The sequence below is a fragment of the Xyrauchen texanus genome, chromosome 31 (genome assembly GCF_025860055.1).
Source record: "Xyrauchen texanus isolate HMW12.3.18 chromosome 31, RBS_HiC_50CHRs, whole genome shotgun sequence".
Taxonomy (NCBI): Eukaryota; Metazoa; Chordata; class Actinopteri; order Cypriniformes; family Catostomidae; genus Xyrauchen; species Xyrauchen texanus.
This window is the reverse complement of record NC_068306.1, coordinates 17,446,398-17,465,507: the sequence shown is the minus strand read 5'-3', so window position 1 is coordinate 17,465,507 and position 19,110 is coordinate 17,446,398. Positions and strand designations below refer to the sequence as shown.

Sequence of the window (19,110 nt, the reverse complement as noted above, 5' to 3'; positions counted from 1 at the left end):
ACCTTATTGAAAGTATATATCTGTTACTTGAACAACAAAAAAAAGGAATGAATGAATGAATGCATTAATGAAGTGTAATCTTCATTATGATTGATGTATTTGTTGAGCTTACTATTATTTGCAATCACTTTTTAAAACATATCAATGTACTGTAAATGCTAAAACTTTGGAGAATGGTGAGAGCCGTTTATAATTATATTTCTTTCACAAAAATATATTGTACAATTTACCAACATCATAAAAATTTATTTGTAAGCTTTTTTGTTTCTTTAGTCACACTCTAACATCTCAAACTGTCAGATCTAAACAGTTTGGTCTCTTGTAGGCCAGTTAAAGTTAGTTTAGCCCACTGAAATCAGAGCACAGGCTAACAATACAAATTACATGTCACACAGAAATCTCTGATTCTGAGAAGAGGTAAACCCTTTAAGGTTCCTCCTCAGTCTTAAAGAAAATATGCAGTTTGTACACTGGACTTCTATAAACGCACATGCTTCTGGTTTCTAGGGGCCCCAACCAGGTCTACTGCTAATGATCTACCCTAACAGCATGGCACACACATCTCTATGACAGTGGCACATACTGTAACACTTTTGGCAAAGGAACAGACCAGGGCTGCATTTCCCAAAGCATCGTAAGCCTAAGTAGATCATTGACTCCTATGATTTCTACAATCAACTTAAGCTTGTGAAGCTTTTGGGAAATGCAGCCCAGATCTCTTCATTTAGATACAAACTGTCTTTGCAAGTTTTGTTAACTATGCTGAATTAAGGTATATTGGACAATTTTATTTGCAACTAGTTTCAATGATATAGAGTTGCCCAAATGACCAGAATACACCCCTTTTTATTATGGTTTTAGAATGTACTGTAGATTTGTCCCCTGAATGCAAGCTCATGAGCCACATTTATTCTTCCAATCTAATGCCACACTGTCAAAAAACTAAACTGCCAAAAATCTCAAATGAAATGTATTGTACTAATAAAAATGGTTTTATCTTATTTCTTTTTTTTTTTTATTCGATATTCTGCATTTGAATTGGCTAGCAATTAGGTCATAAACTGAAAATTAGTCAAAGCATGTCTTTTCCAGTCTGATTAATAAATCATATTTTAGGAGTGATATTTTTCTTTTCAGTCTGTAAAAATAAACACATATTTGTATGTGTATCTATGTATTTTGTGTGTGTGTGTATGTACATATGTGTATAATAATAATTATTATTATCTATGTCTTGCTGTTTTTGTATTGTAGTGCACTGGAAAATCCTGTCACCAAGACAAATACCTTGTATGTGTAAGCATACTTGGCAATAAAGCTGATTTAAAATAAATATATAATTATCTTAGTATTTAATACCTTTATTGTCTAATACAAAGTTTTGTTGATTGATGATTTTTAAAGGGAAGACCATAAAATATGGAATACAATGTGCAGTACAGGAAACAAATATAACATTAACAGTTTCTATCCCTTGCAGATAGTAATCTTTTTATACCCTTGTATGGTTTTGAAAAATCTGGAGAAATATCACACTGTGCTAACAAATGTCTGTTTATTATTCTGACAGTCAACACCTTTACAAAATGATCACAGCGACCAAGTAAGTTTCAAGAACGGCAAAACCGATCTAGCCAAAAATCCAAAGCTATCAAAATAATGATCACAAGTAGTGTAGAGATTGTTATACAGTATAAAACACAATGGGATATCAAATTAACAGTGCAAACTCTGAATTTGTGCATACAAGTACAGTTGGACAGGTCATTCATGTGGCAGCCATATATTTGGTATTAACAGGCTTTGGCGGTTTAAATAATGACATACAGTATTCACCTTGAACAGTTTACGCTTGCATGAAATTTTGCATGATACACAGGAATGTTATGCATAACAATAACTTGATGTGCAAGATGTGGATTAAACATTGTGCTTTAGCAAATATAAACTGAATTTTACAAAACAATTACACATATTGACATTGCTATGGAAGCTTTGCAAGTTAGCACTAAAAAGCACAGGCTGAAGCACAGCATGAACATGAACTGGCTGAGCACCATATATCAGAGGTGTTTGTTCTTTTTTTGTTTTGCTCCAGCAATAGTTTAGCACATTATAAGAGTTTTAAGTACTCAAATTGTGTTCATCCCTACTGAATCAAATTAGTTCATTTGGTCAGCAAACTAAGTAGGGAAAAATATCTGGCCACTATCACAAAGAGAATATGATGGTCCAGATTTTCATTCACTTCAAGATGGAAACAATCCCGTTCATGTACATTTATACACCTGTCATAATGACAGTATGATTTTCATGTGTAGGGTTAATTTTTCCAAAGCTAGCTAACCGTTTGCTCATCAACCCGTTACACATAAAATCAAATTGAATTAAGAAACTTAAATAACCTCTAGTATTTACAATGTAAAGTACATGGCAAAAAATGTACAGATAATCCAATATAAATGAAAACGACAAAATAAGGAGAGGTATACAACATCAGCAGGTCAATTCACAGGCTTAGATGTGGTTATAAAAGCTCAATCCATACTGCCCATTTCATCCGTACTTTTCCTCCTACCATAGCTTATTTTTTATAAAGGCATATAGGGGAATCACAGATGTGGTCTTGCAAAAATGGGGTGCAGAAAATGACAATTTTGAAGATTATATCCATATTCTTTTCATTTCTCGGGGAGCATGTTGGTCAGGATGTCAATGAAATTGTCCAAGCCCCAGAGGTACCCGTCTTCTCTGTTGCCCTCCACCCACGGTCTGCGGTGGTCCAGGGTGAGAGGGTCCGGCATGGGCACAGTCTTTCCAAAGTCTATCATCCAGATTCCAGCCTTACAAGTCTGGTCATGGACAAATAATAAGGAGCTTCCCACCACCTGCAGAAAAATACAGCAAAGCTATGGTTATTACAGCTGTAATCTTTACATCAACAGTAACAAATGGTTCAGAAGGGGATTTTGAAATCAGCAAAATCAGCAGTGCGAAATATACAGCGCGACCAGTTTAGTCCAACTTCCGGATAAATGACTCCCGAGTCAGCGCTTTTTCATCTACAGCACGAAACATAGCACAACTTCTACAGCACTACCAGTGTAGCACCATTTCTCAAATGTATGACTCGAGTCAGTTCTACTGAATCTACACCACAAGACATCCGGTGCAACCTCGCAAAACCAAATACTCTTGAAAGCCGGTTCTTTTGGGGGCCTGAGCGAGTTCCAGGGTGTGCTGAGTGAATCTAGCCAGCTCTGCTCCCCTGAGCAACCAAATTGGCCCAGTTGCTAAGGAGAGTAGAGTCACATGGGGTAACCTCCTCGTGATTAGGGGTTCTCGCTCTCAATGGGGCGTGTGGCAAGTTGTGCATGGATCACGGAGAATAGCATGAGCCTCCATAAGCGTAGTCTCCGCGGTGTCACGCACAACGAACCACGTGATAAACTGCGTGGACTGACTGTCTCAGAAGTGGAGGCAACTGAGACTTGTCCTCTGCCACCTGAATTGAGGTGAGTAACTGCACCACCACGAGGACCTAATAAGTAGTGGGAAATTGGGAGAATAGGGGATAAAATGTATAATACAAAAAAGCTGGTTCTTTTAGAGAAGAAAAAAACTTGAAAATCGCAAGTCATTCATTTCGTCATGTCCTACACTAAGGATGAGAGGAAATCAGAAGTGGAATAGTTAAATTCCTTACATTTCCCATCTCTAATCAAAATTCAAATGCATCTCACCTCATGTGTTTTGAAGAAATCAGATTTTTCCAGTATGACCCGCAGTTCCTTTAACTGCTGTTGGTAGCTTCTCTGTGACCAGAAGAGCCAAAACAGTTACAAACAAATAACTTTTTATTATTACAATTTTTTATTTTTACAAATTAATGAATGATTAAGGGACACAAATTCATACCAAGATTAGCATATTGTTGTCCACAAAGTCCTCTAGAGCTTGGATCACCTCATCTTTATACTTTGTTCTCTTGAAGTTGGTGTTGCAAGTTCCATCTGATTTCTGTAGACAAGAACAATTGTCAGATGATATCATACATAAAGCCAAAAATCTAAAAGAATGTAACTACAACTAGTGGTCGATCAGTGAGGGACATTTAATGGCTGACACTTATGTCTATAGAGCAGGGTGGCCGATGGCTGATACATATCTAATAAAATGTATTTTTGAAACTAAACAAAAAAAAAAAAAGTGACAAGATTGCCTGTTGATTTAGGAACGGACACCAAGTGGAATGACCAATTCGGTTAATAATTCTGCCAATGTGCATAATCTCAAAATTGACAACAATTGGCCCATTTATTTGCCCTGACGGGTATATCATACTATTATCATCTACAACCACTAGTGGCTTGTAAAGGAGGATTTATTGACCTCTATATGCATTCATAAATTACATGAAGTATCCGTTCATTATATTCACTTTTACCTTGATGCCCTCAATGCGAAAACCCATGGTAGCCGTTGAGCTAAGAGTTTCTCTCCACTGCATGTATCTGGATTTGAGTACTGCCTGCTCAACTTGCTCCTCAGCAGTGGGGGCATACGGGTCCACTGCAATCATTTTTTCATACATGTCCTTGCGTGGCTGAGGATACTCCCGAGCCTTCCTCAACTCCTCCTCCAGGTAAGTCCTAAAGCATGTATACCAGTCAACATTACCACGGGGATAAATATTTGGTATTGTAATTGTATATAGTATACAAGAACAGGTATAACTGGACAGCTCACCCCTTAACACATAATAAAACAAAAAATCCTGTGACTGTTCTCTTTACATGTTGCTCAGTCAAATCTCTTCTCAAAGTGGTCAGTTCTTTGTCAAAATGTGCACTAAACTTATGCCAATATTTTGCGTCTCGACTAGTGTTGTCAAAAGTACTAGTGTTCATTCAGTACAGGTTCAAAATAAAAGCTAGAAGCCTGAATGTCAAAAGAACTATATACAGTTTCAACTGTATATTCAAATATAATATTCACTTTATCACTATTAATATATAATAATAAAATTAAGCAATATATTAAAAGCAAGAGTGCTGTTAAAAAAATTTTATGTTGAAAATAAAATGTAAAAATGTTTTCCTTGTGAAAAGTTTTAAGAATACATTTAATTAGACACTAATGGGGAAAAGAAAATAAGGATTTGGTAAAAAATAAAACATTGGGCCCTACTTAAATACACTTCAGCAATGGATACTTAATTGAGACACATGCATTTATTTATTTGATTATTTACATTGAAACTGAACTTCAAATTAGCACATTAACATATTAGCATATTTTTGGTGTGGTATCAATATTGGTAGAGAACCGTGAAATTTCTCTGGTATCGTTACAAACTACTGAAACGTTGGTATCGTGACAACACTAGCGTGGACAACTTCAAGTCCTCACCGGCTTCCCATTTTACAGTCCATGATGCAGGGAGAGTCAAAGTCAGCGAGCAGGTCATCCATGAGGATGTAATCCTGCTCGTCACGCTGAGTCACGCCATAGTAGCCGGGAACGAAGGGCCGCAGCGAGTCGCTCATGAGTTGCAGAAAACACTGCTGCTCACACTCACAGTACTTCTTCAGCAGTCTTCCATCACTGTCCGTCTGAAAGTTTCCTGGAGTACCAGACAAAAACATGCAGAGTCATAAAAAAGGTAATCACCCAGAACAGCAATAAAAACCTTGATAACAGAGAATCAATAGCTTCAGATGCATTATGTACTTCAAATGTGATGAGACTAAAGCAAGTATGGAGAAAGAGCAAGGTACAAATCTGAAAGTGTACACTGCTCATCAAAAATATAAATGCACTTGCTCATTTTTATGACTGGGGGGAGGGGTTGATTTCTCAATGATCAATGCTGTTTGTGCAATGATTGTTCATGAATCCCTGCTTTGTCCTGAGCAGTGAAGATGTCCACTAGTCTTAAGAAAAAACCCAACTACAGTAAAATTATTTGGCTTCTCTTCATCTTCTGCACACTGGAGTTCTTCATAACAGTGGTTTTGTAAATAAGAGTACATTTTGTGTTATGTAGGTTTTGAAGTGCAGTACTACATAAAAAAATATATATATATATAATCTCTTATAGGCTATTTGTATACATTCTTTTTTTTAATATATATTATTTACCAAGTATATTTTATTTACCACATTTGAGCTTTTTTTTTTTTTTTTTTTTTTAAATGTACAAATTCCATGTAGCCTGTCCTATCCATATGATGTCATATTGCATGTGTAATTATGAAATAACTTCACAAAAATTCACAACATTGTAACCAAAAATTCAAAATGCAACCCCCACATCTGAACATATAATTGCTTGTACTACGTAAAAAGTGCAGTGTAGCTGTCTAGTAGTAGTATGTTTTATTTAATGCCATGTCAGCGATCAAAGCTATTTTCATGGCAAGAATTCAATTACAAAAAACAAATATCATATAAATACAATAAAAACAAAACAAATATAAATAGCAAGTCATATTATACAATATTTCTTTTAAGATTAATATATGATAAGAAATCCAAAATCTTTTCAGGCACAATCTCATTAAATAAGTCCTTTAACGAGGTAACTTCATAAAAGAGCATTCTTGTAGCTGTCTAAATGTAACATTGTCTGATTTACCTCCTTGCTCGTGGGAAATGAACATTACAGAAAAATGCTCGCTTACTATTCACGTGCTGCATGAACAAATGTATCAGCTTCTTTCAGCTCGTTGTTGAAAACAAATTTATTTTTTTGGTGCATTTCTACTTGTGCTCAATGACAGGATGACAAAGAGTGTGCGCCAAGTGTATGACGTCATTGCCATGGTATCCAGATAAAATTCAGCAGATTTGAAGAAAGACTAGAATGAAAGTATCATCAAATCAATGTGCAACAATTCGAAATTGCTTCTCAGCAAACGATACCAAAGACAATAGCGAGAAGGTAAATAAGTACATCAAATGAAAGCAGGAAAAAAAAATAAAAAATCAGTGAGCCAACTAGCTGAAACCAGGACATAATTACAATGTTTAAAGAATTATTGGGACACCGGACAAACCTCTTCAAAATTGGATGTCTGGTCACCATACTTAAACGCAACAAGAAAACAATCCCGCAATGAGAAAACGATCCCTCACACAACATTTAATGCCATGACCTTATGAATTAAAGACTTGTTGCTCCGATTCAAGACCTCTTGAAGGCCTTATTTTGTGGAAGGGGGAATTAAGACTTTAAGACCAGCAGAAACCCTGATATATAAACAACTTTTTCAGTGCCACCTGGGATGCTTTTTAATCAAATTTAATCAAAACTTCAAATTTTGTAAATCATACCTAGGTGCAATTTATATTTGTTTACAACACTTTATTCAAGCATTTAAGTATAGGCTTTTAGATCAAAAAGCTTCTCATGATTTTTAGATCATGAGAAACAAATTCATTCAAGTGTGTCCAAACTTTTGGATGCTAGCGTATTTGATCTTTGGTTTAGAAGTACAATTTTGAGAGGTGTATTTAAATTCAACCCACAGCCATCAAAAGATCAAATACATGTAAAAATAAATAACACAGTACTTCAAACAAAAGTCTAATAGATAAACAAACCTGCATGGCCGACCACCTGCACCCAGGGAGAGCGCTTTTTCACCGGCACTGAAGGGGGAGACCAGTTCACCATATTTTTTGACTTCTTCCACAGATCAGTCTTTGAAGGGGGAGAGGGTGAGATAAACAAACATGCAAATGAGATCAACATGTCAGTTACCACACTACAACTGCAGCTGCAAAAATTGCACAAGATGCAATGATTTGGTACAAGGGTCATCTGAGACTGCTTTTCTTGCCTTTTGTTTTGTTACCCAATGAACAGCACTGGGGCATTGAGTGCATTTGTTCGATTTCAGGCTCCAACGGGCAACTCCCTCTTCCATATTAACCATAGGTTGAGTTTTTCCTCATGTGGCAAATCATTGACGACAATCTTGGACTAAAAGTCATCAAGCAATACCAAGAGACTGTGATTAAGAATTAGCTAATCTTGTAAGGGCACTTCATGAAACATTTACAGACGGCACTTGTTTTGCTGCCAAATAAAACAAGCCAGTCCACCCACACACATACAAGACTATCCCAACTTAAAATCAGTCCCAACATTCAAAATGCAAAGGTTGACACTGCTTTTGGCTCTTTTTGAACCATTTCCATTGTTGGAACAAAAGTAAACTAAAGTAAACCTTCAACAGCCGACACAATCACAGCCATGCTGATATTGTACAATAACACTCTTGCTCGTGTGATATACAACCCGAATTACGAAAAAGTTTAGATAGTATAGAAAATGCAAATAAAATACAAAAATCTATTCACCCCTTGCTATATTGAAAGCACTACATCAAAACATTGTTTGATGTTTTAACTTGATAATTATTATTTTTTAATATACATTTGTTTCAAATCAGATTGGGACAGTCGAGTGTTTACCACGGTGTAACATCATAATTTCTTCAAATAACATTTATTAAGTGATTGGGCACTGAAGACACAAATTTGTTAAATTTAGTAAGCATTATTTTCCCCCATTCATCCCTTATGCAGATTTTTTTGCTGCGCAATTGCACTGGGCCTTTGTTGCCTTATTCATATAACGCGGCACACATTCTCAATTGTAGACAGGTCAGGACTGAAGGCAGACCAATCTAGCACCTGCACTCTCTGCTGACACAGACATGCACTTGTGACATGGGTAATATGTGGCTTAACATTGTCCTGATGGAAAATTCAGGGACCTCCCAGGAAAAAACTGTGTCTGGATGGCAGTGTATTGAATTCAGTCAGTCACATATGAGACAAAAACAGAATCGCTGCCAACTTTGTCAGCTTTCCTTACACGGTTTTCTTATTTTGTGCATTGTTTTGATCAGTAAGGGGATTTTTGATCAGCTACTCACCAAGTTAGGAAGATCACAGCTATCTGTTGAGTAAACTGATGGGATTCTCATTTAAGATGCAAACATAATATTATATGCCATGTCAAAAATCTAAATATTAACATCTGCTACACCAATGGTTAGAACAATTTACAGAACTTAGCAAGTTTAGCCATAATTCATATAAAATAATGTAATTACGTTATCTGTCACCTTTAGCATAGATGTCGTCTCTGGCATACTTGATCAGCAATGTAATAACGCTGGATTGCATTACTCTGTATGTTTAAATATGTCCTAAAAACAAGAGTAAAAGTTGTATACAAATACTGTGATGCACCATGTTTGTTTATGGGCAGGCGAGGTAGTCATGTAAAACTACCACGTAGCTGGTTACATCATCATTCGGTTCTCAAGTCAGTGGAAAAGCGCAGCTGGTTTATGATAGGCTCCAGATTGCTCCGGCCATGAACCAGTGGAGCACAGGCTTGTCACGAGAATCATCGCCATTTCGGTGGAAAAGAGCTACGAGTTAAAGTAGCCTTTCTGACAGTTCAAACCAGTCTGGCCATTCTCCGTTGACCTCTCTCATCATCAAGCTGTTTCCGTCCACAGAACTGCCGCTCACTGTACGTTTTTTTATTTTTGGTATCATTCTGAGTAAACTCTAGAGACTGTTGTGTGAGAAAATCCCAGGAGATCAGCAGTTACAGAAATACACAAATCAGCCCATCTGGCACCAACAATCTTGCAATGGTCGAAAAATAAATGACATCACATTTTTCCCCATTCTGATGTGAACATTAACTGCAAGCTCCCATAACTGCATGATTTTATGCATTACACTGCTGCCACATGATTGGCTGATTAGATAAAACAATGAAATGTAGGTGTACCTAATAAAGTGCTCAGTGAGTGTATATATCCGTTACAGATGAACGTTTAAGACAGTGAAAGAACGGAGACCACGAACGTTACTCCATACTGCCTAGATTTCAAGCACATGGCTGTGTCAGCAGAGAGTGTGGGCGCTAGATTGGCCTGCCTGCTGTTCTAACTTGTCTCCAATTAAGAATGTGCGGTGCATTATAGGAAGCACACAATACATCAATGAAGGGCCCTTACAATGGTACAGCTGAAGATCTGCATAATGGATGAATGGGGGGAAATTCTGCTTGCTGAATTTAACAAATTTATGTCTTCCGTGTGCAAACACTTAATAACTGTTATTAGAAGAAATTATGTTACACATTGGCAAACGTGTGACTATGCCAACATTTTGCATGTTGCAATTACCTGAATTGAAAAGTGTATATAAAAAAAATTATAATAATAAATTCATATGGTAAAACATCAAATAAGGTGTTGTAGTGCTTTCAATATAGCACAGGGTGAATAGAATCTACAAATCACTCCGTTTTTATTAGTATTTTCCATATTGTCTGAACTTTATAGCTTAAATGAATATTCCGGATTCAATACATGTTAAGCTCAATCGACAACATTTGTGGCATAATGTTGACTACAACAAAAAAATAATAATATATATACATATATAAAACATTTATAAAATTGACTCATCCGTCCTTTTCTTATAAAAATAAAAACTAACATTCTTCTGTTAAATTAATGCATTATTTGAGTTGTTGTTGAAATCTTAATTTTTTACAATAATTTTAGGGTTTGTTGACATTATAACATCATGGCAACGAAGTTGTAAAATTGGCTATAACTTTACATCACACAGGAAATATTAGCAAGTAATTTTGTCACATTAAATCATGTTCACACGAACATTATGTCTTTTGTCGATACTTATGAAAATTGTGTTGAAAAAAATGAATACATTAAAACTTTAGTCAAATAAAATATAACATTTAATTTTCAGCATGATGTTGTATAATTTTTTTTTATCAAATTAAGTGCTTCTATAAACGAACCTCACAGCACAATCCAAAATAAAACATTGGAGTAATATTTTGTCAAATAAACTGCTGCATAACAGAGCACAGTTGTAAGATACCAGAGGCTAGGCCAGAAATCTCCAAATGCATGGACCTTGGTGAAACAGGGTGGACCTCATTCTGTGCCTAATTTCATTGTGAATATAATAAAATAAAAAAGCCGTTATGAATCAATATTTGCACATTTCCAGTTAGCTTAATACTTAGAGTTACACAATTACAGGTACAATACTAATAATATATACAAAATATTTCTTTTGATTAGTAGTCTATGTATGCAAAATAAGAGGTCTGGTGAAAAACACAAGTGAATCAGATGTTCTATTTAACAGCTGTCCTATAAAGTTGAGGAATGTTACATTCAAATGGAGGCTAAAGAGTAGACAAGAACAGAAGAGAAACATCTCAGTTCAAGAAAAATTTCTGAGGTTGTAGCTACTGAATTATGACACATATGACAATTCATCTGTCGTCCCAAAGTCTTTCCATCCTAAGTCCTTAGATCATATTCAGCTTTCTCATATGTCAATATTCCTGCAAAATTGTTCACAGATTACGGACAGAGAACAAATAGTGAGAATAGCGCCAATAAACCTCTAAACACACAGCAAATCAGAGATGCGCATCAACGCCTTCACTTGTCCGTTTTCCAAAATATGATCAAGTGTGCTTCTTCAAACGAGCATATTGGTGTCTAATGGTGTTTCGTGTCATTTGTTACTCCAAGACTTATTACAGATTGACTGCCACAGTTGTGGGTATGATGAGCAAATTACGCACTAATTTCTTACCCTGCCATGTCATCTACAGAAACACCTACCACACTCACACGTAAAATAATAATAAAAAATTAAGTGAGAAAAGCATGGATACATTATCTTGATGTGAAGTGCAGTAAGCGGATATGTTTACAAGCATGACTGTAGAGAGCTGCACAGTGCAGAGAAAATGAGTGACTACCACAACCCATTTCAGTTCACCATAATCATATCAAACTTTTTATTTGAAAAAAATTAATAAATATCGAACTATATTTATAACATATATTATTATTATTATTATAGTAGTATTACAGTAAATATTACATAACTTTACAGTATATTTTGGTCATTTTTTTCCAATAAAATTACCTCTAATTTTGACACAGCTTTTATTTTGAAGTGTTTGTGTTGTTTTGACCAAGAGGCTCTGACATCATGACGGCAGCGTCACACTCTGGAAAAGCCAGTCGCTAAACGACTCAAACCAATCATTAAACCATGTTTACTGTCATCTGCTACTACAGTGCGCAATGTGCATGATGGTATTTTCCCCACACATTCACAAGCGCTCACATTTAAATGACATGCAAACTATATAATTATCTCATTAAATCACAGCTTTTACGGTTAAACAATCGTATTAGGACATAACGTGATTTTAATTTATGGGCTGAATGTTTATGTAATGACATTCGTATGTCTGATGGTATAGGTTTTTGGTATCAAGCATTTTTATGAGTACAGGTACACTGGGACTGAACCCAGAATATTCCTTTAAATATAACTATAATGCCTATGATCTCCAATAGGGCTGCAACAAACAATTATTCTGATAATCTATTAATATAACGATTATTTGATAACGATTAAACATTAGCTCTTAACCGATTAATAATATATCTTATATGCTGCTTCTCAGCTGAATGCATCTTTTTTTAAAGGATATTTCAGATATTTAAAAATATTTTGATTTTTAATATTATATTCAACATTCTCAGATAACAATTTTTTTATTCTGCAGTATAGCTGCTAAAGAAAATATATGTTGTTTTATAGGAGTTTTAGATATTTATATTGGAAAACAAGCCAAAATAAAAACTATTAAAAAATGTATTTTGTTGCAGTGTATAATGGGGCGAAGACTCCCATCTTTTACCTTTCTGTTCACTTCAATCCATCTTTAACACACACACAAAAAAAAAAAAACTGTATGAATTTTCTTCATGATAAGAAATGCACAGTGACACATATATTATGATTCAATAAGTCGCGAGCCATCACGTTATAATCTAGCTGCATTAAGGGTGCACGCTATAGGTATGAGTGTCCACGCAACAGAGTGTGCCTCAGTCGGATACAGTTTCAGTCTCTCCCCCTTAGATCACTTTGCACAACTCATAAAAGAGGCGCTGACCGCACAGAGAAATGCCAGTTTCAGTGTTTGTAGCTTCTGTAGTATTAGAAGTTCAATAAAGCTATAATGCATTAAACATAACTGAATTTAAATGTAACGCTGGGGTGTTTCCTTTAGAGACGCTCGATACACAAGTTTGCTTCAGCAGAGTGGCAGCTCCAGCTCCACTTATTCCACAAAGAGAGTGCTTCTGTATTTACTTTTGTATTTTTGCGTTATAATTCTCTCATACTTTGCGATCTACATCAGCTGAAGCTGTTTGGAAAATTCAGAGTGCATCTGGATTGTGAGCCATGTAAATCTTCCTCTCCTTGGTCAGGCTCAAACTGGTGTGCCGCTCTCGCGCGTCATCATTAGCGTTTAATGTGATCTCAGGTTAAGTTATATGAGATCAAACACATTTTTTTATCATCGACATTGTCAATAACGTCGACTACTAATCGTTTCAGCCCTATTTGCAATGTAGAGTTGATAGTACACCAGCTGAAAGGCTGGGAATTGAGGATCATGTAGGAGGTTTTCTGATGACGTAAAAATGGAAGGAATAAAATCTGACATCAAATCATTCAAGTAGACGTGCAGGTGAGCAACAGAAATGCAGTTGTTTGCTACTTACTAATTGCTTAAATAGACAGTGAATATAGTAGGGTGTGGCGATCCAGCATTTGAAATAAAACTTTGTGAGGGATTACAAACAAAAGCTTTTTCTCTAAAAAAAAAATATGGTTCTCTGTGCTCTCCAAGCTCAAACACTCACTACTGGATACTGAAAAAATAGTAAGGAAAGAATAACATTCTCAAGAATAAAGCAAGAGGCCAGCGGGATCCATCTGTTGACCTTATAAGTACAGTTTCTAAACAGACAACTAAATATTTTTTCCACGTGGTCCATTTACCATCATCATCAAAAGGCTGAGAGAAGGTACAACTTCTAAAAGCACAATACCAATTATATACAAATATCTTTACACACACAAAAGCACCATTGAAATAATACAGTATACTTATCTTATTGACTATGTTGTGTATGGCAAGCATATAGGTTTACATTTGACCCATTGTTTTTATGTGATGATAATAAAGGGTGGTTGCATATTTTAATTATCTTCTTAAAACTGATGGCACTCAAAGAACATCCTTAACATCTGACTCCAAAATCACAACGAAAGGCAAAAAATACAATATAAAAAAATAGGCAAGTGGTCGAGCGATAATGGTTCTTAAATGGCCGATGCCAATACTGATACCTAGAGAGCAGGATGGCCCGGATGGATTAACCTTAACACAATTTAACAACAGCAAATCAGATGTGCACAAAAATTCAAAAGTAAAAAACGTATTTTATGCAATATTTACTAAAATGTGCATGAACTTGAAAAAAAAAATGGCTTTCCAAATAGAAGTGTGATTTTTTATTCATATACATATACACACATATATACACATGTATATGAAAACACCATTTAATTGCTGGATGAACTGTTTTATAAAACCAATATCACACTCGTAGTCGTCCTGTTGTTCCGTATAACAGCATGGCCGTGATTGCAGAACAACAGCATTCTTGCTCTTGTGATAGTGCTTAATTTATTTATTATAAAAGTAATCGTACTAACTGATATTTTAGTTGAAATTGTGGTATTTTTTAAGTGTCCAAAACCAATGCACAGACCAGACAAACGGAGCAGCGGTGTAAACATGTTTGCAAACTAACACTACATTTGATTCTTACCGTGATCGGTTCACCTGGACACACGCCTCCGTCTCGCGTCAGTGCTTGATAGTCACAGTATCCCATAAAATCCTCGTCGCATTCTTCAAAAGACGACGCTGGCGAGAGGCCGGTGGATGACGTGTTGGAGAGCTTTCGCAGCGCAAGGGAGGCGGGAGAGCCGCTGAGACCACTGTCCGAGCAGATAGACTCCTCGTCGGGATGAGAGCCCGAGCATGGTCCGTGGGGGCTCAGGTCACACTGGCTGACACAAGGCTCACATGTCACAACCAGTTCTGGAACAGGCACACGACCGCCGCCATGAGCAGGAGAGCGTCTGGTGAGCTGCTCCACGGGCTCCTCTGGGTGGGTTTCATCCATACAAGGACAGGGTGCCGGGGTATCGGGCGTTTTAGTCATCACACTACTTCTAATTTATGAGATCAATAAGATCGCCAGAAGACAAGCGATAGGTCTATCCAGATTAGGGCCAAAGCAAACGCTTAACTGGCTCACGGTGTGTACTGGCGCACCTTGCGTCTGATGCGCAGCTGCAGAAAACAAACAAAACGCGGTACGTGCCAACATCAACGTTGTTGATGTCTTTTTTTGTCGTTATCACATCGCTCAAAATCACAAAAAAGATTTATAAAGAACTCACTATTATTAAAGCATCAACAGATAGTGTGTAAGCACTCACTGGTGCTCTGCTAGATCTCATTGCGTTACAGACATATCTATGGTTACAGCGTGCGCACTGTCACTACTCGATCCGTACCGGAAACACGATTGGTACTGCGCATGTGCGAAAATGCGTCTACTTCCTGTCTGAAGTATGTCGAAACAATTTACGGCAGTAGTGATTTGACACTACCCGATCAGTACCGGAGGTAGCTTAACTAGTGATTCTCTTGATATAAAGACAATAATTGTATTGTTCCTATTGATGCATATTTCTTATTTCATCCCTACGAGAGTTTTGTATGTTTTTTTCTTGTTAATAATAAAAAAAAAATACACTGTTTTTGTAAAATATATTTCAAGGTTAATATGTGGCACAAATGAAATGTATAAAATAAAATATATGGAAAAATAAATTTATATATATATATTTATATTTTGTATTGCTTAATGTGAACATTCAGTTCAGAGTGTGGTACAACAAAGTTAATACACAACAATAAATATAAAGAATAACAGCAATATAAGAATAGTTAAGGAAACTACTTTACCAACACCATAACTCAAAACAGAAACAAAATTTAAAAAGTAACTAAAATAATAAACTAGAAAGTAAAATTAACTAAATTAAACATTAATTTAATTAAAATGTTTGAGTGCTTTTTTGTTAAGTGAAGTTTTATCTCTTGTAAGAATACCAAAAAAAAATAGGTTTACAATTAAAAATATTTACATTTATGAATATAAAATCTACATAGGAAAATAATCACTTTTATTATAAAGCAGGCATTTGGATCTGCTTCAACAAATTCAAAAATAACAGTTTTAGGATTCTTTGAAAAACAAACTAACATCTTCCCAAAGTTGCAAAGAATAAATGCACGACCAAAACAAATGAAGAGAGGTTTCAGTGTCATTCTGACAAAAAAGAGCAATTAGTGTCAAAATCAGATCTAAAATGTTTCTTTAAGAAATTTTTGACAGGGTAAATATTATGAATTAATTAAAAAGATATTTCTTTTACTTCGTGAGGAAAAAGTTTTTTTTGCATAGACCATATATTTTTCCAATTTAAATGATCAAAGAGTCCATTCCAATATGAGATTATAGGAGGGGCAGAGACAATGTTCTCAAGGAATAGAGCTCTTATTTTATGATTCCTTCCTTTTTTTCAATGAAACATATCTCACCAATAGGTGTGCTTACAGGTTCAGGAGAGTGTAATGAACCCATAAGAGAGAGTATTATTTTTGAAAATCACGTGTAAGCCAGATGGAATAGCATCATAACTGTTATATTCTGAAAGAAATTCAGTATACCTAAAAAGCAAACCTTCATTATTAAAGAGCTGTCTTACATGAAATATTCCATTACTGAACCAGTAATTATAGAACAAAGATTTATTCTTAAATAGAATGTTCCTATTGTTCCATAAGTAACACAGATGAGGAGAAAAGTTTAGTGCCAAAAAAAACTTGTTGGTGAAAGTTGCATTGACAGGGACTTTTTGAATACCATAATTACATTAAAAAAAATAATAATAATTTGCACCACCAAGTTGTGAGAAGGCAAGCTGAGGGAAAATATTCCAAATAGAGGTGGGTTTTTTAAGGAATCGATTAAGCCAGGTTTTTTAATTGTGTTATTTAGTGAGCTGAAATCAATGAAGTTTAAGCCACCCTTTTTGTGAGAATTTAGTATCACTGACTTTTTCAAATAATGGTATTTGTTTTTCCATAAAAATGTAATTAATATCCCATTGATTACTTTACATGTGGGCTTATCAATGTACAATGCCTGAGTGGCATTAATTAGGCGAGACAGACCCTCTGATTTAACAAGCAAATCTCTGCCTTTCAAAGATAGGTCGCTCTGTAGCCTGCAATTAAGCCGTTTCATTGTTTATGTAACAATTGTGTTCAAATTAGCAGTGCATATAGAGTTATATTTGGTTATTTGTATACCCAAATATGTAACAGTTTTTAACTGAAATACCACAAATTGTATGGTAGGCCTACTGTTTTTAATCTGAAGTAATTCACATGTATTGAGATTAAGAGGTAAAAGCCTCAGGCTTTAGAAAAGACACGAAGAGTACCATAGGGCTGCTGTTAAACTAAATAGTTTACATTTATTAGAACCCATTTGGGAAATACAGATGTGTAAGTGTGTGTGTGTTTCTTTACATTTAATATTTTATTTTCTAAAGATATGTTCTACTTATTTCAGCATACTTTAACAAATGTCTGCATTTAAGAAACACACAGGATAAAGTTATTTATTCATTCAATTTATTTAATAAATTGCTTCCATCCCTCACTCACTCATTGGAACATGGCATTGACCTTCAGGCCTTGTTCATCAACACAGTATGACAAAAATGTTTCCATGTCCTCTTGACACTGAAATATAAACAAAAAGTCATCCTTTGTATTGGAGAATTCACCCCCCAGGACCTTCCTGAGGGCATTTTGTTGTTCATCACTGTTCATTTGCAGAAAAGCAGTCTCTCTCACATCCCCATGGAATAAGTATCTGTGATTGTGAACCCAGTGCCAAGCTGTATGAAGGTCTTTTACAATGGTCGGCTGTTGCACCTGGTGAAATAAATTTTATATATATATAAAAATGGCACGTAAACTAATTAAACTATTTATCCAGCATGCATGCAACTGCTTGATATATGACCACTAAAATCATTTACCTTATCAGTGTCCTCTTAAACCACAACTCTTCTGCTGGGCAACAGTTTTGTGGTGGATAGGCTCAAGGGTTCCCTGAAGGAGATGGGATGCTTCTTCTGTCCAGTATGCAAATCTGTGTCCATACCTTTGGAAAATATGTAAATGTATATGCACTCTATTTGTAAACCAACTTTCTAGTATCATTTTGCCAACAGTGACTTAATACAGCCAAGATACTGAAATTTTATCTGTAGAGTCTGTCATACCCTTCTAGGCAAAACCTCTCCATCAGCTGAATGCACCACCACTGGCAAATCAATGGCACCTCCTCCTACAAACACAAAAACAAAAATACAAATAAAAAATGGACATATACCAGTAGTTTGATGGCATACTTGTGTGAAAATCCAGCTTACTGTGATCCTGGAGAAACATCCTCTCAGTTGGTCCATCTGATGATGCACAAATACGTGACAATTAGTAACAACAGGAATTACACGCAAATATCAAATTTTCTATATATATCATTTTATTTTAAACTGTTTATCAAACATTCTTACTTTTCAATCTGTAGTATGTCCTCAGTCTTGACACACTGACCCTCTGGAACCTTTCACAATAGTGGCCCTTGGTGCCGACTAGTAAATGTGTTTCCTGTCCGTCGTTTCTTGGGGTCCCGTGAGAGCAGAACATCACTGGCCAGAACAGAACATACTCGGACATACTTGTGCTTGCGATTTTGGAATGACTTTTGTTGCATGCTCTGAGTGCTCTCTATGTTGCGAAGAACCTAAAAAAGCAGTACCCAAAAATTAAAACTCATTGAAAACAAAAACAGAATTCTCTGGTCTTGTCTCTTGATGGGTCACCCACCCCAGTTTATGTATGTCACACTGAGTCACCTCTGTAATCTAATCTTTTCCTGGTGATGCTATCTACTGAGGTAGAGAATGCTAAAGTGATAG

The 19,110-nt window shown here is 35.8% G+C and overlaps 1 protein-coding gene across 1 annotated transcript; it reads right to left on the bottom strand.

The window, feature by feature from the left end:
- Positions 1–1,383: 1,383 nt before the first annotated feature.
- LOC127624665 (inositol-trisphosphate 3-kinase C-like) lies at positions 1,384–15,572 on the bottom strand. The gene is made up of 7 exons (XM_052099494.1): positions 14,802–15,572; positions 7,609–7,708; positions 5,413–5,626; positions 4,448–4,652; positions 3,919–4,020; positions 3,744–3,815; positions 1,384–2,888 (listed from the first exon to the last, which is right to left on the bottom strand). The coding sequence occupies exons 1-7, from the start codon at positions 15,198–15,200 to the stop codon at positions 2,682–2,684; spliced, it is 1,299 nt and encodes a 432-aa protein (XP_051955454.1). The 5' UTR covers positions 15,201–15,572; the 3' UTR covers positions 1,384–2,681.
- Between the last annotated feature and the right edge of the window lie 3,538 nt (positions 15,573–19,110).